Source organism: Pseudochaenichthys georgianus, chromosome 12, assembly GCF_902827115.2.
Source record: "Pseudochaenichthys georgianus chromosome 12, fPseGeo1.2, whole genome shotgun sequence".
In the NCBI taxonomy this organism is placed as follows: Eukaryota; Metazoa; Chordata; class Actinopteri; order Perciformes; family Channichthyidae; genus Pseudochaenichthys; species Pseudochaenichthys georgianus.
The window spans coordinates 22,392,884-22,420,525 of NC_047514.1; the positions used below are offsets into that span (position 1 = coordinate 22,392,884).

Consider the following 27,642-nt stretch of genomic DNA (forward strand, 5'->3'; position numbering starts at 1 on the left):
CAAAAAAGGACATAGTATATTATGTCGATTTTTAGTATAGTAGTCGAAATATGCACACAAAAAATAGTATACTGTAGTGTGTCGAAATTACAAAACAACCGACAAAAATGGCAAAATCTCATAAAAAACTAAATATGTCAAAACATTTCATAAATAACGACATAGTATGTTGAATATATACTAAAACAAACAACATGGTATGTTGACATTTTCCAAAAAAGGACAATTTCATGAAAAACGATGTCGAAAACATGCAATATATTCAACATACTATACTGTAAAGTTTTTATGCATATTCTCAACATAATATATTGTGTTTTTTTATGTCGTTATTTTGCCCATTTTCGACATACCATGTCGTTTTTCATGAAATGTTCTACAGTTCTATGTTCTATGTTCTATGCCATTTATTTTAACATATTTTCAACATACAATACTATGACTTTTTTTATTAAATGCTCTACATGCCATATGTAGATATATGTAGATATATATGCCATATGTATGTCGGTTTTATTATATATTTTTTTACATACTATACTGTAGTATGTAATTATTGTACATATTTTCGACATATTATACTGTCGTTTTTTATGATATTTACGACATGCTATATCTCATTTTTTGTAAACATATTTTCGACATACTATATATACTATATCGTTTTTCATGAAATGTTCTACATACTACACTGTTGTTTTTTATGATATTATCGACATATTATACTATGTCGTTTTTTATGATATTTTCTGCATACTGTACTGTCGTTTTTGATTAAATGTTCTACATCCTAAACTATGTTGTTCTTAAGACATTTGTCGACATACGACTATGTAGATATAGCTAAGAATGGCAAAACGTTCAGAAAAATAAACAATTTTATAATTTTGGAAATGTCAAACGACATGATAATGCCATCCATCCAATGATTGCATTTCTTTGAACAATAAAACCATAAAACAATACTTGTTTCTTAAAAAGAGGTGTTTTTTTATTTCCTTTTTAACAAAGCCCAATACAGATTTGAAGCAAAACTTGGAGAACACTGGTAAATCTCAATCCAATCATCATGTCTGGGACAACCACAAAAAGATGAGCTTCAGAAAAAAAGAAAGACATCTAAGATAATCATACAACCCAGAACTGGGGCAAAGAAAATAATGGTGCATGTTGTCCAAGAACTATTGGAAAAAAATAATTGTTTTGTGACAATGAGAAACAAAACGTTCATGCCAGCAGCTGATGGGGGAGTAAGGGAAATCTTCTAGTAAAATAAATGTCAGGTCATTCATGATTCAGAACCAATAAAACCTAGAATAAATGGCAGTTACTATCATTGCTACAATTTTCTCTTGGATGAGTTACCTGGTCAAATACATCTAAAACACAATTTAGTAGTTTGTACAAGTGTACAACTTTTCTGCCACGAGGGGAGAATAATATGCAGGAAACAAAAAATTATACAATGTTTCCATGCTGAGAAATGTCTTAATGTCCAACGACATGACGTTTTTCTTTTCACGTTTCTTTTGACAGGAAGTGAACGCTTTGAGACTGGTAATCTGTTTACCTTTTTGCACAAAGAGATGCCAAAGATGGAGATTATTAAGAGTCAAATTTGAAAATAAATCATAATTACATTAGGTTAAGTTTTATTTATTTATTTCTCTTACAACTCATTTGTTACACAAATATATATTTAAAAGTGTGCTTGAATGGGAATGAGTGGGAATACAAATATAACATCTAAAATTATTTTAGGGCAGACCATTTTTGAAGTGATTTAATCATCAGTTAGTCTTGATGTGATGAGTAATAATGGTGGCTTCATTTAATGTTCTTAATTATTTTCATGTCACTGGGTTTACACACGTACCGATCCCTTGGACTTTTAAAAGCTAGAATAAAGATGTGGGAAAGTAAATCTTGTTGACTTTTTTCTGGTAAGGATTCCACTGGCACATGTTGTCCTTTTTGAAATATGAAATTATAGACTATCTGAAATGAGCCGGTCCAACCATGTAAACACAGTGATTTTCTGATACAGAAAAATACTAAGTGGACAATGTAAATCGATCTTTTAATAACAATATCCATCTGTTGAAAACACCAGTCTGCTTTAATATATTCTCATGTGGGAACATATATATTCTATAAGAAAATAAATCTATACTGCTGTTTTCGTGGTGATGGTTAGATAAGGGTTGTACAATCCCATCCTCCCGTTCTGTGAGTGCTCTCTGCCCGTCCAACAGAGAACTACAAGTATCTCTGTAAGAAATAGTATTTGTGACTGAAGCAGCTCAAATACTCAGAAGGCTCTGCCTGAGAAGAACATTAGTTTGAAGCAAAAAAATAAAATACTCATCTTTATACCAGTTGTTAAAGTAATTTATAGTAAAGTGTATTTTGCTATTATTATCTTTTAAAAGCCATAAGCAGTTTTTCTTTTACCGTACCTTGGCATTTTGACACAAAATATCCTCTTGGATATTTACACAGGAAAAGATACTTTTCAAGCAATAAAACAAGCTTATATCGTGGGTTGCAACAGAATAAAACACAGTTCTGAAGAAATAATGGAGAAAGAATTGCATAGCAGATCAGAATATAACTAAACAGGAACTGATCCTTTTTGGTATGGTGCACTTTGAGTCATGACTTTTCACATATGTACATGAGTCCATTCATAGTTTCACCTGCCCACAGTAAAGATCAAGTTTGCTTCTGCACCACAATGCAGACGCCTCGTCCTCTCTGCTCTTCTCATAAAAGTCCATAGGAGTCTTTTTCAAAAAAATTAAACTTTGTTTAAAAAGTGCCATTTTGCTACATTTATCAGCTGATCCACGGTCTGCTACTGAACAGTTAACACAAGCAAACGTGTCACACATCCCCCTGATGCCACACATTGTCCTGATTCTATGAGTTTTGGTCACATGGACAATCACACGCACTCACAGCCACGTACACAAAAACACTTGTGTTGAAACACACACACACACACACACACACACACACACACACACACACACAAACAAACACAAAGATGACGTTAAAGGAAAATAAAACGAAGAGTGGAAAAACAAAGTCGTGGCCGGTGAGTACACTTCCATTTGAAGAGTTCATCTGTTGCGATTAGACATTCCCGGCTGGTAAAGCTTTGAAAGAGAACAAGCACCATTAGGAAAAGGCCTCAGAGGTCCTCGGCTGCAGAGAGCTCAGCAGTGTCCTCTCCATTCTGTGCTCCCGCAAAAAGCAACGGAGAAATACATCTACATTCAGACTCGCCTCGGGCTCGTGGTCGGGCAAAGTCACTGAAATGTTTCAGGCTTAGCGGAGCGTCTTCCTCCGATTTCAAATCTGGGCCAGGCAAACGGAGCCTCTTTAAAACATGGAGTCCAAGGACCTGCATCGCTTCACTCTCTCTGAGGCCTTCTCCGCGTGTCCGTGGAAGCAGCCGGGGCCTCACCGCCTCTGCTGGGTGTAAACGGGGTACGCTAGCGTCACATTCAGGGAGTCATTGTGCTGGACCAAAGACGTGTGCTGGTAGTGAAGTACGAGTTCTTTCAGGGAGCCGTAGAGGTTGTACGGCTCGGCGAAACCAAAACCTGAGGGCGTCTTGTTGATGACGCAGTGCTTCACCTCACCGTCCACACTGCAAAGAGAGGGAACACAGTCACACTCTGCGGGGAACACAAGCGCTCTTTCTGACCACTCGCTGTTCAAAAACACGTCATCAAGTCTCAGAACAATAATAAGCTGCTCATACGAACATTAAACACATGTTATGTTGATACTGGAAGTAAGAAGATTGATTTTAATGATTCTTATTGTGGAAACATGCATGTATCTGATGCTAGTATGATGCGCTAGCAGTATTTGCTGAACAAGTCAACGTCTTCCCTTCTAGTGACCAAAAAGACGATGAATATGGACGATACCCACTTGAAACTAAACACTGCTCGAGCATCGCATGAGCCTGGGATGAACATAGGGATATAACGTTGGGGATGCAGAGGAGGACCCTGCCTAGTTAGTGAACGAGCAGCTGTATGAAACACAGGTAGATACGTACACAACGCTGCAGGCGTAGCATCCGGCTTTGCTGCTGTCTCGAACCAGGAATGTTCCGTCCCTCTTGCCCTGGAGGAGCGCCTCCGCCTGCAGCCGGTTGATGTTGCCCAGTTTCCAGGACCGCTCGTCGTGATGAGGAAGGTCTTCATCATCGTCCACCATAGAATATTGACTGGAAAAAAGAAAAAAAAACGTACGCAGGTGTAAGTTATGAGGGAACACGTTTTTTTACATTTTTACATTTGTCAAAAGTAAAACAGATACTCACTCTTCTGTGTTTTCGTTCTTGATTCCGAGCCACTCGTTGAGTTTCTTCTGTCTGACTCCCTTCTGGGTCAGCCACCTACAACAGAGCGAACATTAGAAACCAGGGCAGATCCAATTAGATTTCCCCCAGAGGGAAGTTGAACGTGTCCGGAGCGGCTGGTCAGAGTACTCACATGAGGTACTGGTCTCGGGTCTTGCGGAGCTGGATGAGGTCGGGCTTGATGCTGTTCATCCTCTTGTCGATCTCCCTGTAGTCGGCAGCCTGTTTCTTCAGGTCCTCCTCCAGTCTCCGCTTGCTGTCTACGATCTCACTAATCCGGGACTTCAGCTTCTCGTAGTTGCCCATAATCCTAAAAAGCAACAATGACGTTGAATTTCAACACAATCCATCTTTTATTACGTGCTACAAATCGCTTCCTTTCCGCGGCACACCGTGATGTGTCCTCACCTCTGGATCTCCTTTTCGTTTCCTTCTCTCCTGAATTTCTCAATATACTCCTTGCTGTAGCGCTCTTGCGTTTGGCATTGCTCCTCGAAGATCTTGATGGTTTCATTAAACGCCTCGATGGCGGTCCTCTTCATTTGGATTTCCTGGAAAAGAAGGCGCGGGATTAGTGCACGTTGTGGAAATATTGCAGTACGGTTTGGGATGGTAGGCGGACTCTGGATTGCACTCACTTGGGATGTTCTGGTGTATTCTTCATACAGACGGTCGTACTCTTTGTTCTTCTCCTGGTACTGCTGGTGGTACTCGCAGAGCTTCCTGCCCACGGCCTCGATGTTGTCCTCTTTCACCACCTGATCCTAAGCACAGAGACAAGACCGTTGCAGTTCAATCGTTTGACTACAAGCATTTTAAGCGCTGCTAGTTTCCCCTCTCAGCTGCCGCCTCACCTGCTGGAGTTTGGAGATGGGATACAGAAGCTTGACGTCCAGCTTGGGGTTGTACTGAGCCAGCGACTCGTTGCGATAGTGGTTGATGAGCTCCACAACCGAGCTGAAGGTCAGAGGGTCCGAGAAGCCGTACTTCCCATCCCGGTGGAATATCTTAATGAGCTTGTTGTTTCCCCCTTTCCTGTAGACCAAAGAAGGCGTTGAATGACCTCCGACGGGAGAATAGAAGCTGGTAGAGGAGAGGAAAGGGTTTCAAACTCACCTCAGAGTCAGAGTGTAGTCTCCGTGCATCTTCGTGGAGGCGTCTCGCACCAGGAACGTACCGTCCGCCGTGTCCCTCAGCTTCTCGTTGACCTCCTCCCTTGAGATGTCTCCCCAGTACCATTCGGCGTCTTGCAGCGCCATGTTGTTGTTCATGCCGTTGTTAGTCACAGCTGTGGGCTTGGGTGGTTTTGGAGGTAGAGCTGTGAGGAGAGAAATAGGATAGATATTCATTGACTGAAACGTGATTGGAGCACATTCACATGACATGGGTCTCCACTTGAATTAAATTATTGATTTTCTGTCAACCAGCAGCGGTGTTGATGCTGCCGTGGATCACGATTCAAAGCATTCGTTTGCCCTTCTTTAAAGCGTCGGACACACAACTGGATTCCAAATTTGAGACCCACGACATAAAATTCTGTCCAGCGTCAGGAGGATGCTGGGAAGCACACACTAGCTCTGTGACCCGTTCACTCGTTTTTTCCCCCATTGATTTAACTGGGATGAAAAAAAGCTGCCAGGGGAGAGGCGGCAACAGGGGGGGGGGGGGGGGGGGGATGAGTCAGGGAGAATGAATTTCATTCAAGAAAAGGACATTTCTATAAATAGTCCCAGCTGCAAAAACAGCGTTTGGTATTAGCAAATAAATGATGCCTATCTTTTATTTGCTACACGGCTATATTTTCATTTTAAGATTAAACTAGGTTAAAAGTGCATTTTAAAGAATGTTGTCAACACTGAGCTGCCAATAAATTCCCCTTCAAGGTTTCGTGTCCGACAGATATCCAGCTTTAGTGTTAGACAACCAGTTCTGTATCACAGTCAGTATTTACAACCCAGAATCAAAAGTGATTTTCCCATTGCAGTTTAAGGCAGCACAAAGAGTCTGATTTGCATTGTATCCATGGTGATTTTCTCGTGACGTGAAGGAACATGTAACCACCGCTGTGGACCCTAAAGAAATACATGTTCAACCTGCGGTCGCTGCTCACGAGCTAATAGTTCCACAGTGAGGTTAGCTGCAACAGAGCTATAGAGAGCTATTTCCAACCCACAATGTGCACTGGCTTTGTTCACTGCCTCTATCGCAGCCTCTCCACAGCGACCCTCAGGACTCGCTCTGAGAACACGTGCACTGTGCACAGGCTACAGTTGTGACATGGCAGAACAAGCAAAGCTTAACAATCTGTGCAAAATGCAGCCGACCAACTCAACCACAGCTCAGGGCTTCCGCTGCACTTCTCAGAACCTTTGCCTTCAATCCACGTCTCCTCTCCAGATTACTAGAGAGACTCAGGTCTTAAACCCCTGTGTGCACAAACCAGTCCTACCCGGAGCCCACATGAGCTCCACACGTCTCTACAGATAGACAGCTTGCATATCGCATTGACTGTTTCACATCCCAATCTCAACGTCCAGTTAAAAACCTGTTCAGAGCAGCCTGCTCAGTAACGTGTTACATCACTTACCACAGCCAATCACAGAGGGGCTCCGTCACCAACCACTCCTGCATCTTTCATTTCCGGAGAGCGATGAGGTCATCCTGAAAGCCTTTATACTCCCTGCTTTAGTTCTTAACAACACTGCAGCTAAACGGAAACAAATGCATTGTTGGCTCTGCAGCGTCCAGCGTGACGTCTGAGTATGCATCCGTTTTAGAAAGCAGCTGTGCAGCAGAAAGAGAAGCACCTGCAGCCTGTTTCCATGCTGCTGCTCTGTGCCTCTCCCCCTCTCTGTGAGCGGCTCTCTCTCCTGCAGGCTGCTCGGCCCCTCCCCTCTGCGCGAGTCGTGCGGAGCTTTAGTCCGACCCACTGCTGGCACTCAGACAAAGCCAGCTCTGCTGCAGCAGCACGTACGCAGCTACATTATAATGCCTGGCCCGGTCAGCGGCACCCAGAGCCTCAACATGCGTCTGTAATCCCACAGCGTGACACGCAGCATGACAGAGAGAACTCCACTGGTTTCCTAAGTGAAATTAAAGTAGGCCCAGTTCTTGGTAAGGTACAAGGACTCAAGAGGAATGCAGTCCTGCCAGGTTCAACTGAGGAACCGTTGTTAGGACTCTTCATGAATAACTTAAGAAGCAGCTCAACTGAGCACACTAACTAGATACAAGTGGATTTGAAGACATGTTTTAATGCCAGAGAGAGACCGTGACCTAAATGCCTCTTTCTTTAAGAAGTCAAATATTCTGTAGGGTTTGAAATAGTTATTTGACTGAACATAAACATTCCCTACTGTGGCAACACATACATGTTTGATAATGGTTGAATATTTAACATGTGACTGAATTCACCAACTTCCCTCGGAGAGAACGAGAGCTTTGTGAGCACTTAGTGAGCATAGCTACAAACAGCTGCCAAAGGCAAAACTGCTCTCTGACAACTACGACTGGACGCTAAGATAAGTACAAGAGATATTATTCTTGTTCTTTTCTTTTCTTCAGCTATAGTATTTCTTTCTTAATCTCCCGGCCCTTTTCATTATAGCCTGAAGGCAGAAGTATTGAAACACACCGCTCTACTCTCGTATGGCAACGAGAACAGATTCAAATAGAAAGACACAGAACGTCAGACTTACGTTGCGAGTTGTGCATATTTTGTTGAATCATCAATCTCTTCTTTGCGACTTCGCTGTTATTCCCAAAAGGTAAAATACATCCAACAGAGTGACTTTCAAGTCCTCCAGCAAAGCTCCATTTCATAGTTTAGGTTACTTCAAAAAAAATCTCTGAAAAAAGGTTTCGCAACAGCTTTATGTGCTTCTGGATGAAATCCGGGTAATCCGCTCTCCGTGAGGCGACGGTCTGACTGACTGAGTTCCTGCTGCGAGAGTAAGGTACAGGTCTCTCTCTCTCTCCCTCTCTCTCTCTCTCTGTGGGTTGTGCGAGGCCTGCTCGCTCCGAGGCAGATAGTTAATGATTAGGGGTAGCTGGTGTCAGAGCTGTTCTGAGAGCAGCCACTCTGCCAGCTGCGTGTGTGCGTGTCTCCGGTCACTCCCTCGCTCTCTCTCTCCCTCTGTTTGTAAAGGAGGAGGCAGGGGGAGTTCAGTCTCAGTCTTATGATTAACTTGCAAAGTTTCAAATATTTGCTGAGGTGGGCACTTTGAGACAGGGAGGAGATGTGGAGATGAGAGAGAGAGAGAGAGAGAGAGAGAGAGAGAGAGAGAGAGAGAGAGAGAGAGAGAGAGAGAGAGAGAGAGAGAGAGAGAGAGAGAGAGAGAGAGAGAGAGCCCCTAGGACCTGGAGCCAGCCCTCGGTTAACAAGAAGTGCTCTGTGGAGCAGGCCCACTTTCCAGCCAACCAAATCTAAGTGGGCCTTTTGTCGCTTACTTAAAATAGGCACGCAGTAACTGGGAGGAGGCGCGCACACACACACACACACACACACACACACACACACACACACACACACACACACACACACACACACACACACACACACACACACACACACACACACACACACACACACACACACACACACACACACACCACACACACACACACACACACACACACACACACACACACACACACACACACACACACACTATGTGTTTACAAAGTAGATTATTCTTTCTCTCTCTTCTCTGTATGAGACAGGTGACTGAAACCAGTTTGGGACACCTGAACTTTGATATTAGACTGCGTCCTGTTTGTGTGTGTGTGTGTGTGTGTGTGTGTGTGTGTGTGTGTGTGTGTGTGTGTGTGTGTGTGTGTGTGTGTGTGTGTGTGTGTGTGTGTGTGTGTGTGTGTGTGTGTGTGTGTGTGTGTGTGTGACAAGAACAAACAAAAAGTGTTTCAGGGTTTGAGTCCTTCCTGCCCGCCCGCCTGCCCGCCCTTCAATCCATCCACCTCAGTGCCAAATGCTCCCGCAGGTGCAAGTGACTGACAGCTGAGAGTGGCCCATGCCCAGCAACATTATAAATAGACCTAACAGGTAATAAAATGTTTAAACAGCCACAGCCCGCCCTGGGCCTCCGGGCCGGCAACGATGGTGCTTTTAACTAGCACTGTAAAAACAGAACCGTGCCACGCAGAGCACTTCACTCACACACACCCCGCCAGCTTCCTCTGTGCAGACCACCACTGCACCGGCCCTGCAAAGTGGCTCTGTGCCGCTCTGTGTTTGACATATTACAAAATAACAACATCACCCCTGAAGAAAAAGAAAGAATCTCCCCTGTGAAGAACACCAGAACAAGATGTCATCAGTTCACACGCGTCCTGGGCCACGTGTTCAATATCAACCAGCAGTCGCATTCATCGCAAAAAAAAAAAAACAGAAACCAAAATCAACGCGAGCAGGACATGTTGCACTCTGTGTTCCCATGGGATCATTGGACCATGTCATGAACTTTCAAACCCGACCACAAGGAGCCTTTGTTTGTAGCTAACGCTTTCGCACCAGTGTAGACCTTATTCAAACAGTTTTGCAACAATGATCATGAGGGAATGTGTTTCGGTGAATACACGATGAAGTTGTCTTAACTTGCCCTACAATGTCAGTGCTCTACCTCCAGCTTACCCCCCGGGCCTCAACGCTCTGTCTTTAAGCTATTAATAGATCAGGTCTGAGGGTGTTCCGTGTGTGCTCTGCAGCTCGAGTCCCTGCAGAACACACAAATCAAACAGCAGCAGTGCAATGCCAAGCAGTGGTGCATTTCTTTTTTAGATATATCAATAGTATTCGAGCAGGAACAAAAAAAACAGCATTTGAAACGTCGTGCATGGCGGTGGTAAGTACCTGGAGCCGCCTGACTGTCACTCATTTCACTGGTCACCAGAACCTCAATGATCCTGATGTGGGCCTCCGAGCTGGGTTCACAACTGCAGAGGGTGTAAACACAAAAAAGGCAAGTTAGATAAAGTTCCTGTTTCACAGCGCAGGTGACTCGGCTGCTCTGATTACTCTGTGTCTCAAGCGGATGGCAATGCAGGCTTAGCTACTTTAATTGTGCAGAACAGCTGGTAAGTAGAAAAGCTCCAACCTATATCTGTGCACAGCTAAACCCACGAGTGCCTGGCAGACTGTTGCTGACAGTGTGTCGATGTGCGAGTGTCTGGAAGTGTGCACGTTTCAGAGTGTGTGTGTCTCCGCGGTGCATGACTGAGCCTGCACACTTGTCTGTCGCTGCCCCCCCCGTCCGGCTCACACCCACCTGGTGGTCTGCTGTCTGAAGAGCACAGGGCTGAAGATCTCGCCCAGGGCTCTGGCGCTGAGCAGGTTCTTGGACTCGTGTTGGCACACTCTGGAGAAATGCCTGAGCAGACAGTGGAAGGTTAGCCAGTACTGGGGAGGCAGGGTCGGGGCGCTGGTGATGCGGCGGAGCAGCTGAGCACATTCCTCAGGATTCACCACCTCTGCGGAAACAGATGAGGACGGCCGAGAGGTCAGTTAGGCAGATGTGAGACAGACAGATCCTGCCTGGGTCGAAGTGCAGCGTAAAATGAGAGGTGTGTCTTTAAACAACGAAGCGGTGGAAAAAGCGTGTCATGTGCAGTTATGAAACTACAGGCAGATTGTGGTTGACAATGAGCGTAAAGTACACTGGCAGGTGATTGGCTGCTGGCAGATGCTGGAGATAAACTCTCAGGCTTGTTTTAGTTCCTATTAACCTCAGAGATCCTGTCTCTGGCCATGTGACAGAAAGAGAATGCGGCGCGACAGAACAGTGTGCTGTGAGAAGTGTGTCTGCAACAAAGAAAGACAAACGGAAACTAATTTATGGAGAAAGTTACAAAATACACTCGTAATGCACTAATTACTGCGAGGGGGAAAAGCACCTTTGGTTAAAAACTGAAATGCTTTGTGGTTGTGTTTTCAAAGAACCGAATGTTCAGCAGGGGAGAGTGCATTCATTTCATCGGTGTGTTTCTGTGCAGAATAGAAATGATAGTTGCGTGTGAGCGGGGGTCCTCTGCTCTCACCTTTGGCAGTGAGGACCATCTGAGCGTATATTGCAGTGGGGATGATGGGCTGGGGGAGGTCCTGCAGGTACCTGCGCAGACCGTCACACAGGATGGGAAGCTCCACCTGATCCAGGTCCGCTGAGGGGGGGTCTGCAGCACAACACAACACACGTTTAGAAACTCGAAAGTCTTTGTGCAAAGTGAAAGACGTCATCACTGGCGTTTGTGCACACCGCAAACTAAACCATTCATACGTGGATGTAACCGTGGCAGTACTTTCTGTTCTTTCTCAATAGGTGTGTAGCGCACTTTGTAGGTCACCTCACGCCGTTATCTCGGTTCGTCATCGACACATCGACATTTCTTCTTCCTCGTTCAACTATTGAAAAACGACTGGCTTAACATAGGCTGATACAAAGAAAAGCTGCTTACCACATTCAAAATACGGTTTCACTTCAAGTCCGCCACCAGCAGTGAATGTTCGATATAAAGTGGGGTTATCCACACCTGCAGATAATCACAGAAACAAAACTCATTACATTTATAAAATGAGAAAGCTATCTGGTCATAAATGCACATTGAAATGCGGTTAACAAAGACAGGCAAAAGGTACATTTAAAGTACTGTTTCCGTGGTGACGCTTACCTTTCTTCTCGATGGTTTCGATGAGTCTGGCCATCATGGGTGGACTCGTCTCTGGGAGAGAAAACTGCTCCGTCAAGTCCAGCAGGCAGAGACCTGGAGCAGGGAACAACGCATTGTCAAAAAATGTGGAAGCAGGAAGTGCTTTCTACCATTAGTTTGAATTGTGTCAATGCCGTCTTGTGTCACATGTTCTGAGACATTATGAATGTGTTAGCCGTGTGTGCCAAGTGTCAATGGGTGGGAAGCTGGCCCTGGGAAACCTTTCATGTTTTGTCTTGAAAAATCACTTAAAATAAATGATCACCTTTTATAAAATACAGAATAACTGCCAAGTATGTTTCTGTTGATAAGCGGGCTACACTGCAAGAGTGTATGACATTTTAAATCATGTGGCTTACAGGTGACTTTTAGCATCTCAAGGTCAGAGGAAATACTGTTTAGGTTTTTAAGCCTGAGGCAACGCAAGTTTATTTATATAGCACTTTTCAACACAAGGCAATTCAAAGTGCTTTACAAAAAATGAAAGACATTAAGAAAATGGCATTTAAAATCAGTCATTAAAAAGAAAAGCTAATAAAATAATTAAAAGAAAAAATACATGGATAAAAGTTACAGTGCAGTCTAAGATGTGAATAGTTCAATTAAAAGCAGCGACAAAAAGAAAAGTCTCCAGCCTGGATTTAAAAGCAGTCAGAGTTGCAGCGGACCTGCAGGTTTCTGGGGGTGTGTTCCAGATATTTGGAGCATAAGAAGATCTTTTACTTACACATGCAAAATATCTTGCAAACCATGAAAGAACAGAAGTGCTTTCACATTAAATGTGGCTCGGGCTGGAAGTCATGTGAGCCAGCCAAGGCTGAGGAGGTGTATGAATTAAAAACTACTCAGAACTTCAAAGAGGAAGCAGGTCCGAGACCAAAGGACTGCCTGCAAAAGTAGAAGGTGAGTATTTACAACAGCCCGATTCAACCGGAGGTGCTGAGCACTCAAGTTAGGGTTTGCTGGACCAAGAAACTAAGCAAATACCCTGTGATATGAGGTAAGCCAGGCCCCAGATTCTTTTTTATATTTCTTTAGAACTTTGTACCCAGGTGTGGACATGAAAGGCTGAAGGGGTTGGCAGGGATTTTATTTGGATTTGCAAAGGCGTATTTTGAAAGGGTATTTCTCTGAAAGGCTCGACTGTTCAACACTGCAGATTCAAAAATGTTCAGAAACTATGAATGGAACCCTTTATAGTAACCATATTTTTCTTCCTTTCTACCTTAAGAAATATTAAAATGTTTGAATCCACCGGTCCCATTGATGCAGGCATGCCAGTCATTACAGAGGAACTACCCTCCTCCACCACAGAGTGTTCAATCAAGCCAATAATGAACCGCTTCATCCAATTCCACATCCTCTTTGGCCAGCGCAGCTCACAGGCTGGCGTGTTGCGTGTGAAGAAACTGGATTACTGAAGTCCTTGCTAACCACATAACACACACAACTCCATGTAGGACAACTGGTCATCTGGAAGACATTATTGGAACGGCGGAGCGGGAGGGGTTTTTCTCGGAAGCAGTGAACTCCGAGATGGAACGCCAGCGTTTCCCTAAATAGAGAACGAGACACGCAGCCCTGCCATCGCACACCTTGGAAGTGTAACCTTTCTCCCAGACAAGATATCTAACACGGCTGCCATTCTACAGCCAATGTTTTTTCGGAGAAACCTGATTCATGGGCTGAAGTTATATTTAAACTTCTAACCCACCCACATATCCAATGTTTTATCAAAGAAAATTGCCCAAAGCCACATCCTAAGGCTAGTTTTATTAAAACGGTAAGATTTCTGACATAAGAAGTTTTAAACATGGCATTTTGTGAATACTTGAGACTTTTCAACACATGTTTAAATAGCCACATATGGAACAATAGGTTAAATAAATCTTCCTTGTATGTTTCAAGTAGCGCAGTGATACACTCTTTAACGGGAACACCTGTCAAAAGAGATCCAGAAGTACTTTGTGTTTATTTATTTACAATCTGTAATCTGTGGACGGCCTCTGACTGACACGGGGTGACCTGCCGATAGAGTTGCTTCTTGGTACTGTCAATGATGTGATCGTTTCAGCAACGATGGAATTGTATCAAGTAGCAGACAAGATATGGCAGAAATGTTTCGAGCTATCGGTGATGACTTCTGAGATGGCTTGGCGTGAGATCAAGCGAGCAACATGCAGACACTCGCCGGAGCCAATGGAACATGTTCAAATATACACACAAATCATTTGGAAAGATTTTTGAGTTGACTTTACGCAATGATAATCATTTGTGAAGTATATAGATAGCAGAATGTATCACATGTCTTTAACTGTTTACAGAGTGCATGAGTTGGATGTATTTTATGCAAGTACTTAAGGGTAGCTGAAATTCTGGTTTCCTCTGGAGGGCTGTTTACATTCAGCCACACGCATAGCAGCTACATTATAATACCTGACTGTCTAATCAATGCCACACACACACTAAATACCTTTGTATTACTGCAGTGCTACTACAGTAATACACAATGTTACTGTTGTCCTACTCTATTTAGAACAGCAGAGGGTCTACACCCGGCACGAGACACTGTTCTAATTTCCAATGGATTTTTTTTTTGTTGGGAAGGAGAGTCTGGAGAGAGGCCCTATAGGGGCCCCTTGGACGTGTCTGTACAAGCCTGCATGTTGAGCAGAGCTTCGCATGATATCCCAGAAGGCCTCAGCCAGTCAGTCAGTGAACCACAGGTTGAGGAAGTCAATGCAGCTGCCACTGGTGCTGCTGTGGTGTTGGGGGGCCCAGCCTGAAACCGTATGTCTGAACCGAACAGACTGCAGACTGTGGGCAGGACAGGCGTGGGGCACCACCGACAAACTAAAGATAGCACACGCTTTGGATACATTTAGAGGGTCGACTCGAGTAACCAGCATTTTCAAGTTATACCGTTTCTTCTTGTCTGAAAAAGGTCCAACTGGGGCACGGCAGTAAAAAGCAATAACCAAGGGATTGCACTTCAGACCGCGCACACATGGCTGCACATTATTGAGCAACAGGGCATTATATTACAAAATGTGTCACATGTGTTTCATGTAAAAGTCGGTTGTACAGTAATTAAGAAGAGAGGGTGCAGACCTTCAACAACTTAGAAAACACATGAGATTTAACATGAACAAATATGAAGTGAAGCACTAACATGCTTTAACATGCATGTTCTAGAAGTCAATGAATGATACAAGCTTTGAGCTGAAGGAAGTAAAAAGAAGCAGGCAATGTCTCCTCCTGCAGGAAGGAAGCTGCAGTGCAGAGGCTGAGCAACAGCCAATGAGGAGGCTGTTGCTACAGCCTGACAATTAACCCTATAGAGGAAGGACCATCGATGAGTCACAACACCTACACACACACACAACCACTTTCCAACACCTTTAATAGGCCATTACTACCTGAAGAGTACATATGTAATGCCTTCAATACATATATTCAGAATGCAGACAGTAATGTTTTCCCAGCTGTTCCCACCATGCAGATTGATTTTCAGGTATTCCTTTTACATTAAAGTTGCAGTCAAACACATAGGGATCGAATAATATTCATTTTTGGTTTATTGTTTTTATTATATAAGACACAGGCCTAACTCTGGTGGTCCATTTTTCATCACATCAAATGTCATTATATTAGGATATATATATATTCCATGACTGGAGACTTAGATTTACTACATTTAAAAAATGGTCAAAGTTGTGTCCATCTTTAAGTAAAAGTAATCTGTGAAGGTCTTCATCTGTTTCTAAAAGATGTCCAGGTGCAATGTGAGTTATGCACTGATCCAATGTCATTCTATTTCTCCTTTTGAAAAGAAAACTATGTGAATATTTGAAAGAGTCAAAGCAAACGTTGGTGATAAATTGATATTTTGAAGTTTCTGTCCAATAGCTTATAGAAAACATGAATTATGTTGCTCTGTTCCAATCTTAACTCAATTGAGTTTTTCAATTATGAATCACTTTTGACAGTAATCAGTGCAGAGCCTGGTTAGTTTAAGGACGAGTATTTGTCAGAAAAATAATAAAGAGTTATCAAATGTAAAACCTTACAATACCCTGATAAAGTGATTGTACTTCGTGCACTACGTTGTACATGTTTAACAGTGTAACTACTAATCTGTAAACTACAGAACCCGTACCAGCTGGTTAAAATAACTGATGCCATCGACCTTGTTCAAAGCGTTACACAACGCCCACTCCACAGCACAAAGCCCACTCAGTATTCAGCTCCACTAGCTCGTCCACCTCCCGGTCAAATACAGGACATATTTTAAATACCTTTTCTGCTCCCTAATCTATCTCTCTCTCTCTCTCTCTCTCTCTCTCACACTCTCTCTCACACTCTCTCTCACACTCTCTCTCACACTCTCTCTCTCTCTCTCACACTCTCTCTCTCTCTCTCTCTCTCTCACACTCTCTCTCTCACACTCTCTCTCTCACACCTCTCTCTCACACTCTCTCACACCTCTCTCTCTCTCTCCTCACACCACTCTCCTCTCCAGGCTCTCTCTCTCCTCTCTCTCTCTCTCTCTCTCTCACACTTGTTCAGTTTGGAGAGATAATAACAGTGTTACTTTTATTGAGCCCTGGAGTTCCATTACTCATCTTTCACATAAATAAATAGAAACTCATTTTCTAAGAATGTGTATGATTGTAGCATCTGAGGATGTGTCACCATTTTTTTCTCACAATTGTAGTCAGGATAACCTCACTGGGCGGCAGCGGCTCGGTCTGTAGGGACTTGGTCTTGGAACCAAAGGGTACCCGGCAGCCTCTCTGCTGCTCTGCCACCTCTCCTATCTGCATGTGGCTGTGTGTGTGCATGTATATCCTCCCCTGTGTGTGTGCATGTATATCCTCCCCTGTGTGTGTGCATGTATATCCTCCCCTGTGTGTGTGCATGTATATCCTCCCCTGTGTGCGTGTGCATGTATATCCTCCCCTGTGTGCGTGTGCATGTATATCCTCCCCTGTGTGCGTGCATGTATATCCTCCCCTGTGTGCGTGCATGTATATCCTCCCCTGTGTGCGTGCGTGCGTGCGTGCGTGTATATCCTCCCCTGTGTGTGTGTGCATGCATGTATATCCTCCCCTGTGTGTGTGCTAAGGGTGTAACGGTACACGTACCCGTACGAAATTATTCGGTACGGGCCCTTCGGTTCGGTACACGTGTGTACCGAAGTGTACCGAACGAATATAATGTTAAACGTAAAAAATTGAGACCGTGAACAACTTCTTGGAGTAATTTGCTCCCATTGTGTTCAACGCGTCAGAGGGACCAAGTCATTTCATTGGACGAGCTGGTCAGAGGGATGCGTTCAAATGTAGTCAGTAATTTGAGGAACTGTCGAAATGGCGAACGCAGATAGAGTTGAGCTTGAAAATCCTCCAGCATCATTGAAGTCTCCGGTTTGGGAACATTTTGGTTTCGCAGTTACGTACAAGGATGACGGACAAAGACAGGTGCACCGAACCAAAGCTGTTTGTCCGCATTGTTCAACTAACATTGGTTACGCGGCTGGCAATACATCAAACTTGCATTTGAAAAGGCATCACCCGAACGTGAATATCACCGGTACCAAAAGTGCAAACCCAACTCCCACTAGCATTTAAGCCTCCACCACTCGCAAAAACTTCAGACCGAGCCAAAGCTATTACAAACGGCAAATATCCTTATGTTGCCATGTTAGCAAAGCGCTACCTGGCTGTATCTGCTACCTCTGTCCCTAGAGAGGGTGTTCTCCACAGCAGGAGACATTGCTAGTGCCAGCAGATCTGCCCTTTCGGCAAGCAATGTGGACAAGTACATTTTTCTTTAAAAAAAACATGAAAATACAATGACAAGCAAGTCCTAATGTCAAACTGGCTGCTTAGGTGCTAGTACAGTACAGTTCAAATACAGATTATTTCAGTTCATCGAAAAGCTGCACCTTAATGTTTATGTTATTATATTTTATATTTATTTGAGTGAATATTCATAGTTTAATAATAATTAAAAACCCAAAACTAATAGTTTATGTTTTGTGAGTACTAGTACAGTAAAGTTCAAATACAGATTATTTCAGTTCATCGAAATGCTGCACCTTAATGTTTATTTTATTATATTTTGTATCTACATTATTCACAGTTTAATAATAATTTAAAAAAGATATGTTATGTTTTGTGATAATTTTTTCTGCTGTACCGAAAACGTACCGAACCGAACCGAGACCTAAAAACCGAGGTACGTACAGAACCAAAATGTTTGTGAACCGTTACACCCCTAGTGTGTGCATGCATGTATATCCTCCCCTGTGTGTGTGCATGTATATCCTCCCCTGTGTGTGTGCATGTATATCCTCCCCTGTGTGTGTGCATGCATGTATATCCTCCCCTGTGTGTGTGCATGCATGTATATCCTCCCCTGTGTGTGTGTGTGTGTGTGTGTGTGTGCATGCATGTATATCCTCCCCTGTGTGTGTGTGTGTGTGTGTGTGTGTGTGTGTGTGTGTGTGTGTGTGTGTGTGTGTGTGTGTGTGTGTGTGTGTGTGTGTGTGTGTGTGTGTGTGTGTGTGTGTGTGTGTGTGTGTGTGTGTGTGTGCGTGTATATCCTCCCCTGTGTGTGTGCGTGCATGTATATCCTCCCATGTGTGTGTAATGTGTGTGTGTGTGTGTGTGTGTGTGTGTGTGTGTGTGGTGTGTGTGTGTGTGTGTGTGTGTGTGTGTGTGTGTGTGTGTGTGTGTGTGTGTGTGTGTGTGTGTGTGTGTGTGTGTGTGTGTGTGTGTGTGTGTGTGTGTGTGTGTGTGTGTGTGTGTGTGCATGTATATCCTCCCCTGTGTGTGTAATGTGTGTAAACACAACAGGGTGGGGAAAGACATTTCCCTGTAAGGGATGAATAAAGTATATCTTCTTCTTCTTCTTCTGTTACATACTCAAATCAGCCGAGCATTGGTCAGTTGCTTTTTACATTGGGTTTTAATGTGGTCTAAATCTAATTGTTGACATGCTAACTATGTTTTTTAAACTTTCAGGTAGAGAGCAATCGATTAGTGAAGCAACAGGGAAATCATATTTATAATAAAGGAGCGTGTGGAAGATCACTGTATGTATTGTTTTGTTTATTATTACCATAGCACATATAAGGTATGGTTACAAGGAATGTCACAGCTATTGGTATACTACTCAATATTTGTATATTATTTTCTTGTGAAATCCCTTATTGTGATTATATAGTTGCCATATTGTTATTTTGGACATTTTGATTGGCATTTTTGCTATTGTCTTGGCAATAAATATATATCAGTGTTTCCCCTATATACAAATAACGGCGGCGCAACGCAGCTGCTGAAATATATATTTTTTTCTACAAGACTTCTCCCTTTTCTGATTTTCCATTGAACCGTTGAGTAATTGATATACATGACCGTTGGCTTGGCGCTCATCCTAATTGTTGGCCTTGATGTAACAACATTCATAATTAAGTAAATGTATCACCCTTTTCACCCCGGTTACACTTTTCATTCGCCCTGTACGATGGGCGCTGCAAGTGATGAAAGTGGGGGATGTTGGCTTATCAGGCGCCCGCAGCTCACAGTCAAAGTGCGAGCGAGCGAGCGAGGGAGAGCGAGAGAGAGAGAGAGAGAGAGGGCGCACCGGTACCGGCGCTGTTGTTATTAGAATCTGGTGCTAGCTGCGCTAACGGATATAAGAAGTAGATATTTCTACAACCAGGGTGGAGGAGAGCTCTCCTGTCAGACTGAGAGGCTCAGTGAGGTAAAGGACTCTCTGAGTGTTTGGATAGTTAATTTTAGTCTAAGTTATCTCAGTGGGTCTCAAACACATATTTCCAAGGCACTCCTTTATAATCATTAGGATAAATAAAAACAGGTTTGAAATCATTCCAATGTAAACTATAGGACAGTAAACCAAAAATATCGTTTAAAGTTGGAGAGATACAAAAATATGCATAAATAAATAAATGTTAACTGGTAAAATAAGATATGAATGAACAACAAAAATAAAATAAGTTACATTTATTTGTTATTGGCTGTGGTAAGTTATTGGTTATGTTCACATACTTATTTGATTATTAAAATGTAAACCGATCTTTTTCATATGGGTGTTTTAGAGTTGTACCCCCTAGATCTAGTCTCTAGTAAGTGGGCGCTCAAAGTGCACCAGATTGAAGCATTTTACTTTAAAATGTTCAAAAGAAAATCTGAGGATGTGACGTCCACCCCCCAATTAAAACATGTTCATACAATACTGAATACATTTGAAGCCATTTTGACGTATATTACCTATGTCAATAAGTTTCTGTTTTTGTGTATTTGTCTTTTGTAGAGATTTTTCATTTATTCTTTATATATAAAATCTCGCCTAGGGCAGCAAATTGGCTAGAACCGGCCCTGGTGCTAGGCCTCAGGAGCCTTTCTGGTGCTGGCAGACACATAGAAACAAATTGGCGGGGCGCACGTGCCTTAGCACCGCTGCTATGACTCCATCCTAGGGGAAACACTGTATATCGAAACAAATAATGAGTTATAGTTATAGGCACCAACAGCATTTCAATTGTGTAAATCCCAACATTTGTTAAATATTTTTTAGCTTTTGTCCAATTTTTAGAGGGCGGTGGATTAGTTACTACTACTTTTGTCCTCCGAGACTTTTGCCAGGAATATCACAAGCTAATATTTACAACTAAAAGAGTCAAATGAAACTAGAATATTAAAATGAGCCTCGGGAAAGCAGCATGTACAACGACAGTGTAAAACAGCAATCGCTGGAGTCCTATTCAGTGTGCAGGCCATTTATTGTCCGGTTGCATTGTGCACCAAGTTACTGCAATCAGCACTTAGCACAATACTGATTCATCACAAAGCTACAAATCAGTCTACCACGCAGTCTGTGTGCAGCCCTCCACCAAAGAAGCACCAACACATTCCTGGCTCCAGCTGCCTTTAGGCCCACAGAGGAACATCGGAGCAAATACAAACAAATGATAAAACTTCTGTGCTGCTGTTTTCTTTCTGTCACACTCTGATTATCTGATGTGTGATTGTGCTTCCTAGAAGAAAACAAGTGAACTGCATACCACTGTGTGTGAATCCAAAAGATAGGTTGCAACATGCCCAATTAAGAAAAAAAGGGAGAAGGGAATTCTTAGAAAAGAAAAACTGAACATACTATTCAATACGTACAAGAGGCCCAGAGGCGTCATGTCAATCTCCAGCTTTTCTAAGAACTCTCCCTGCTGACGTCTCCTTTGTATCAAATGTCCAACTCAACCTAAATGTTCCATACAGTAAGTGGCACAAATATGTGATGATTTAATCCACTTTTTTTTTCTTTACTCGTAATGAAAAAGGCAGTTTATTTACAAAGAATAATCCACTTTTGCAACATACTAAAGTCATATTCACCAGAGAGGTTTAACATGTTTGAGTGAAATTGAATTGTTAGCAGTGTAATGTACTGTTACATAAGAACTGAAAACATGATAAGCCTCAGACTCAGAAAAAGGTGACGATGAAGCTTGATGGCATCAAATCATTCCTTAAACAAGACTAAGCATGTAAAGTTGAACCATGTGAGAGCACGTAGAAATAACAACCACTTATTCACTCCTTTATCTCCAACGTTTAGAAGAATGTGCTCTCAGGCTGGCTGCTCAACAGTTTTGCACGCACACATTTTTTTTAACCATGTAGAGCCATCATCAACTTGACTTTCAAAATTGAGGAAAGTCTGACTTTATAGCTTTGAATTTCTGCCCGTTGATTTGATCAAACTTGTTTTGAAACAGTTGAACTTTTAGGAAAAACTCCGCCTTTTTCACATCAAATAGGAAAAGGAGTCGACTTGAGATCTGGGTTTCAATCTCCGAGTTGCTTTTTCTTGGCGGGCCTTAACACATATATATTCTCTCAACTGAGAGGCCCAGAGAGGGAGCAACACTTTAATGTTTAAAAAAGGCTGAGAGCTGGAATCAGGCGGAATAGTTTCCCAGCCTGGTCCTCTTCTCTCTCTCCCTCACCCTCTCCACATCTGCTGCACTCATGTAAACCCCTGTGGCTCGGAGAGGAGAGGCCCCTCCATTCTCCACCTCTTTCCCCCCTTCCAGAGCTGACTGTAGGAACTATCAAAACATTAAAAAAAAGGGAGAAGGGGGAGGCGGAAGGAACAAAACAAATCTAAGGAGTAGGCGGAAGGGAGTGAGATCCCTTGGTGGTGGGTAATAAATCACACACACTCTGGGAGCAACAAGAGCCCAGCCTCCTCGCAGAGCCCCTCTTCAAAGCCCCCTTGAGCACGCAGAGCCCGAGTCCCACCCTTGCTCCCTAACGCCTGCATCGACCCCTTTGCCTATCCCACAGCCCCGTTCCAGCCCTGATCCTTTTGCACACCATCCCTCACACGGACCCTTTAGCAAGCACAGGGGCTCTCTCTCTCTCTCCCTTACCCACAACCTAGGGGCCCCTTCTCCCCCCCCCCCCCCCCCGCTCCCTGTGTCTCCCACCGCTCAGGACACAGAGACTTTTCTTCTCCCGGTGCTACATTCACACTCGCTCCAGGCTCAGCGCTGCCACTCAACCACAACACAGCCATTTAACACATGCCCCCTTCATACGGCTCCTCGCTCAGCCTGCAAACCACAGCAAAGAATTTCACAATCGCACCACAAAGCGCAGAAACTGGAAACCTGGCAGATACAGCTGCTCTTTAGGTGAGCAGACAGCCTTAAGCGCACATTGGTGCAAGCCGCAGCGTCTTTAAAAAGATGCACTTTTTTTAATTGCAGCTCATAGTTGTGGCATGAGCAGTAACGCTGATTCAGATTTCAAAAGGGTCATTTTATATGCAAATATCTTTAAACGCAACGTGCTAAATACAGCTTACTTTACATCTCTTGCCAACAAAAAGAAACTACAGTACAGCAATAATTGGTGCTTCTACATGCCACGTAAAACCCTTAGCAAGTTATCTTGCATTAAGGAAGTGTATGATTAGACTTATTTGCCCTCTCACACCAAGTGAAATAATTGTCATTCATCTCTTTGTGTCTGCTTAACTCTGCGCACTGCTTTCTGCACATCTGGAATGTACGAAAAACAGCTTTAAATTAAGTTGTTTCATTTGAGTTGTTTATTGTACAATTCTTGTAAATGGTTTTGTGAAAATGTGGGTTTACGAGTAGTTTAGTTTTAGAGCTAAAGTCCTGTATTTCTATGTTCTTGCTAAGTAAATCATAACACAACCTTGAAAAATGTTAATCAGTTAACAAACTAAACTAGACAACTTTGAAGATCTAGGAAAGCCTTTTTTTTCAGCCTTGATGAAGCTATCCAAACTGTTTCCCCAGGCTTTCAGAGCAATGTGTCCTAATGGCCGGTATATAGTTATCGTATCGTCGTTCTCTACACCGATAAGGGAAACATGGCCCTAAAGATGGTGCTTTTGGAGAAACGTAGATGATACCAGCTGGTAATATATGGCCGATATGCTCTGGGGTTCCTGGATCAACGGCAATGTTGTCCCCTGGGACTGAGCGTGGTTCACATCCAGTGCAGCTGTACAGCTCTGGGCAGAGCCACTTGTTGTCAAAGACAGCAACTGTTCTGCTAGTTCATCATGTTTCTCACACTTTGTTAACCCAAATCCAGTTATGCGTGTTGTTTCTGTTTTCAATCAACAAAATATTAGTTGGGGGTCAGTTGATGACATGGTGCCAGATGGGCTTCACTGTTATCTTATGACCAAATGTTCATGTCACAGAGAAAAAAAAACTAAAACGCTTTAGCTGAGCGAGAAATACACAAACTGAAAACATGCAAGAAAATGTATGTAAATGTATGAGTTTAGATGAGGGTTTACACCAAATTGCAAACATGGCAATATGGAGCTCACACCCAAGGCAAGGGAACAATGAAGACTTTTTTTGGATTACAGCAGTTGAGTATACTGATTATTGCCACACAACATGAACTCCTGAATGTATACCACTGTTGTAGCACAGTAAATCAAAAACTTGAAAGTAGTCAGTGGAGGGTTTGGAAAGGTGAAAACTGTTGGAAAAAAAGACACTGAAAGGGGCCTGAATTATTGTCTACTTAGCATTTTTTATTGTTTGAAGAAGTAGAAAGTAGGGCTTTAAGACTAAACCCCCAATGATAGCTGATGTAATATATATCAACTGAATCAAAAAAATCATGAATTGGCAACAATCTAGATAATCTAATTATCTCAATATTTCAAGTGAAAGACCAAACAATTAATCCAGTAAAGAATTGTGTGGTAAAAAATAAGTAATGAAGAAAATGTGGGTTGCAGCTCTATTACCTCATTCACACCAACGCAACTCCGGTTCAAGCTCCGTGCTAGAGCTTTTCAGGTTCAGAACCGGTTCTTCGGTTTAGCTCCGGCTCTTTTCACACTGCCCAGAGTCCGACTGGTGCTGCGTCATTGCGTCATTGTTTGCGTCATGACGTAACCGTTTGCGTGCCTGCTTCATAAAGCCAAACCTCGCGGAAACCCCTCACAGCTGACACCAACAACAACAACAACAACAATGGCCGATTGTGTTGAAGCGCTACTCGTTTTGGTTTTGCTCTGTCGAAACAAAATGGGACGACTTTACTACCAACCTTACAGTTGTTACATGCTACATTCAAAACTGCTTTACAATCGTAATCATCAACTTCAACGACGATTCCGATTCCCCCTGCCCCCGCCTCGACGTAAGCGTGACGTATGTGGTGCTTTTGCTCTAGCCGGACAATTTTTTGGTGCTTGAAACTAACTGGATTCCGGAGCTAAGAGCCTGCTCCGCTGCGGTGTGAAGAGGAAAACCCGGTGGTTTTCAAGCTCCAGCTCCGAACCGGCCCTGAAACACCGTTGGTGTGAATGAGGTGTATGTGGAAAAATGCTGTGCTGTTAAACTCACCTTGCTCTGAGTCGCAGTCCGCCCCCACCCTGAAGACGCCTGGAGCTTCAGGTAGGGGTCTGAGGGGCCGTGGCTTGGGGGTGGGAGGAGAGATCCACTTCTTTCCGATGAACTCGACATATGTCCCAGGGAAGTCCCCCTTTTCCTGAGTGGTTTCATTGAAGCCTGGCAGCCAGCCAATCTCATCTGGCCTCTGTTCCAGTCCATCAGTGTACCCAAGGGCCACCAGGGCTCCTTTGCTTACCAACAGGATGTCCCCCACATGCAGACTGATGTCCTCCTCCCTCTCCTTCTTGTAGTCATAAAGCGCTCTGTACTGATATCCTTCAGCACTCATGTTGATCTCTTTGTGCAAGAAGTGCTTTCGAAGATTCAACCAGAAATGTTACTTTTCAGGTTTCTCTAAGTATGTGTTCAGTCCAGGTACACATTTGCTTGTACAAATAGTTGTACGAGTATACATTTACCAATACCAAGAAAACGTTGGTTGTTCTTGGGAGACAACACTATCTAGCTAGTCTTCATTCTTTCAAAGTTCCTGTCTCTTCTGAATGATTTTTGGCTCTCTTGGAGTGGCGCCTCACAGTATGTACCCATCAGTACATGGCCTGCAGCTGCAACCCTCAGAATACTATCCAGACCTGTAAAGTGAGAGTGGAGGCCATTTGTAACACATTGCATATGACAATTACAGTATGTAATGCTCAGATGTCATCTAAAATGTACTTAATGAGATATAACACATTTAACTGCGTTCTGCAGGAAAGTTATTGAGGATTTTATTGTGGTGGTAAGAATACTTATAAGAGTACGATAATACTTTATAGTTGGCCAAACTTAAATTTTAAGCATACACAACACTTTTAAGAATTGTAGTATTTTACCAGGCTAATATTTGAGCACATACTTAAAATATATTATTACTTGATACTACCTTTGCAACTATACTTTGACACATGGTAAGTTGGTGGCAGATCATACTTGCTTTGAAGAAAAAGGGCAATAATTTTGATGAAGTGAACAATTAAGCCGCCTTTGTACAATCATGTAGTAATAATATTGTTTTTTTATGATTTAATGGTGTACAGTATGGTCCCATACTGTACACTACTAATGATCATCTGAGAACACAATGACTATCCGGCAGTACATTATTTACTGATGCAGACACACATAGTGATTAGCTTTTTTCTTTACATGCTGCATTTAACCGTTTCTGGCTTGATGTGTTAACTTAACACACATTATCTGTGCTGTTCAGCCAACAGTCTGTTTAGCCAGACTGCTAATGTTAGCATGATCCGTGACAGCTTAAATTCTCAACGCTGCAATTGTTATATAACTAGCAGAGGTGGGAGAAGTACTCTCAGATATTTTATTTGTGTAAAAGTAGAAATAACAAAGTGTAGGTATACTCTGTTACAAGTAAAAGTCCTGCACTCAAAATGTTGCTCAAGTAAATGGATTAAGGTATTGGAATCTACATACTTAATGTACCAAAAGTAAAAGTACTCATTAAGCAGATTGGCCCATTTCAGAATAATATGTATTATACGTTTTTATTATTATTGAAGCATTAAAGTGTTGTCAAAGCTGGTAAAGGTGCAGCTAGTTTTAATGACTTTGTATACTGCAGGATAGCTTATGAATTTACTCCAGGTGTAACTAAAGTCTGATTTAAGTGTTGATTATATTTCACATTATTTATCAAAAAGTAGTGGAGTGCAATACACTTTTACCTGTGAGTTGTAGTGGGGTATAACTACAAAGTAGCAACACATTTAAATACTCAAGTAAAGTACAAGTCTTTCAAAAATGTACTTGAGTAAATGTACTTAGTTACATTGCACCACTGATAATTATTACATAGTAATATCTCTTGGTCAAAAAGCTGCCAGCAAACTTGTGGATTTTGAAAACACAGAGCTGCAAGATATACTAGCAACTTGTGTTTTAAAAGAGTAAAACAGTAACGTTGCAGAAAAAAATGTCGAGAGAGCAGGATGGTTAACTGTGAGCTAAATTAGCTAACATGCTAACGTCAGCTTGTTAACACGATTGGCCAGCGTTCATTCTGGAAGATAAGAGTTTGCTATAAGGTGCCATTGTGAGTTACATGTTATTAACATATGCATGACACCGACAGTAAATTAGGAATTGCATTAGATTAATAATAATGTAACAACATTACAATATTGGAAAAAGCTTTTTCAAGTTAACGCAGAGCTCAACAAGTAACCTAAGTTTTACCAAACTGGATTAAGGTAAATATACTGATATAACAACTAGCACTTCTTAAAAAACAGCACTTCGTAGTTCGACATTCGCTGTCAAGTGATCGAGCTTGTCATGAGTAACTACATACCGAGTCTGCATGGATCCACATGCGATCCGACGATCCTCTTCCACTTCGGTAAACTTAACAGTTTATACGGGATATTATACGAAAGAACGCAACCCTAAACAGATCCTTTATCAGGACGGTTTAAAACATAGAACTTCCACTCGCGTTTAAATCCGGTTTAACAGGTAGAACAAACTGTTACAACCCACAGCTTGTCGACATAACGGCACGACTCTCCCGTCCTGAACAAAATGC

General features: G+C 42.7%; 1 protein-coding gene across 3 annotated transcripts; it reads right to left on the minus strand.

Annotated features, from left to right (window-relative positions):
* Window positions 1–966: 966 nt before the first annotated feature.
* On the minus strand, window positions 967–27,642 carry pik3r1 (phosphoinositide-3-kinase, regulatory subunit 1 (alpha)). 3 transcript variants are annotated; one of them, XM_034095267.2, is made up of 15 exons: window positions 27,409–27,642; window positions 25,044–25,684; window positions 12,062–12,154; window positions 11,849–11,923; window positions 11,435–11,566; window positions 10,666–10,867; window positions 10,251–10,333; window positions 5,501–5,702; window positions 5,239–5,419; window positions 5,023–5,148; window positions 4,793–4,935; window positions 4,518–4,694; window positions 4,346–4,420; window positions 4,079–4,249; window positions 967–3,658 (listed from the first exon to the last, which is right to left on the minus strand). In XM_034095267.2, the coding sequence occupies exons 2-15, from the start codon at window positions 25,378–25,380 to the stop codon at window positions 3,469–3,471; spliced, it is 2,187 nt and encodes a 728-aa protein (XP_033951158.1). In that variant the 5' UTR covers window positions 25,381–25,684; window positions 27,409–27,642; the 3' UTR covers window positions 967–3,468. The 3 variants fall into 3 exon arrangements, with proteins under 3 accessions (XP_033951158.1, XP_033951159.1, XP_033951160.1); XM_034095268.2 differs by lacking the exons at window positions 10,251–10,333; window positions 10,666–10,867; window positions 11,435–11,566; ... (2 more) ...; window positions 25,044–25,684; window positions 27,409–27,642 and adding an exon at window positions 8,083–8,526; XM_034095269.2 differs by lacking the exons at window positions 10,251–10,333; window positions 10,666–10,867; window positions 11,435–11,566; ... (2 more) ...; window positions 25,044–25,684; window positions 27,409–27,642 and adding an exon at window positions 6,972–7,299.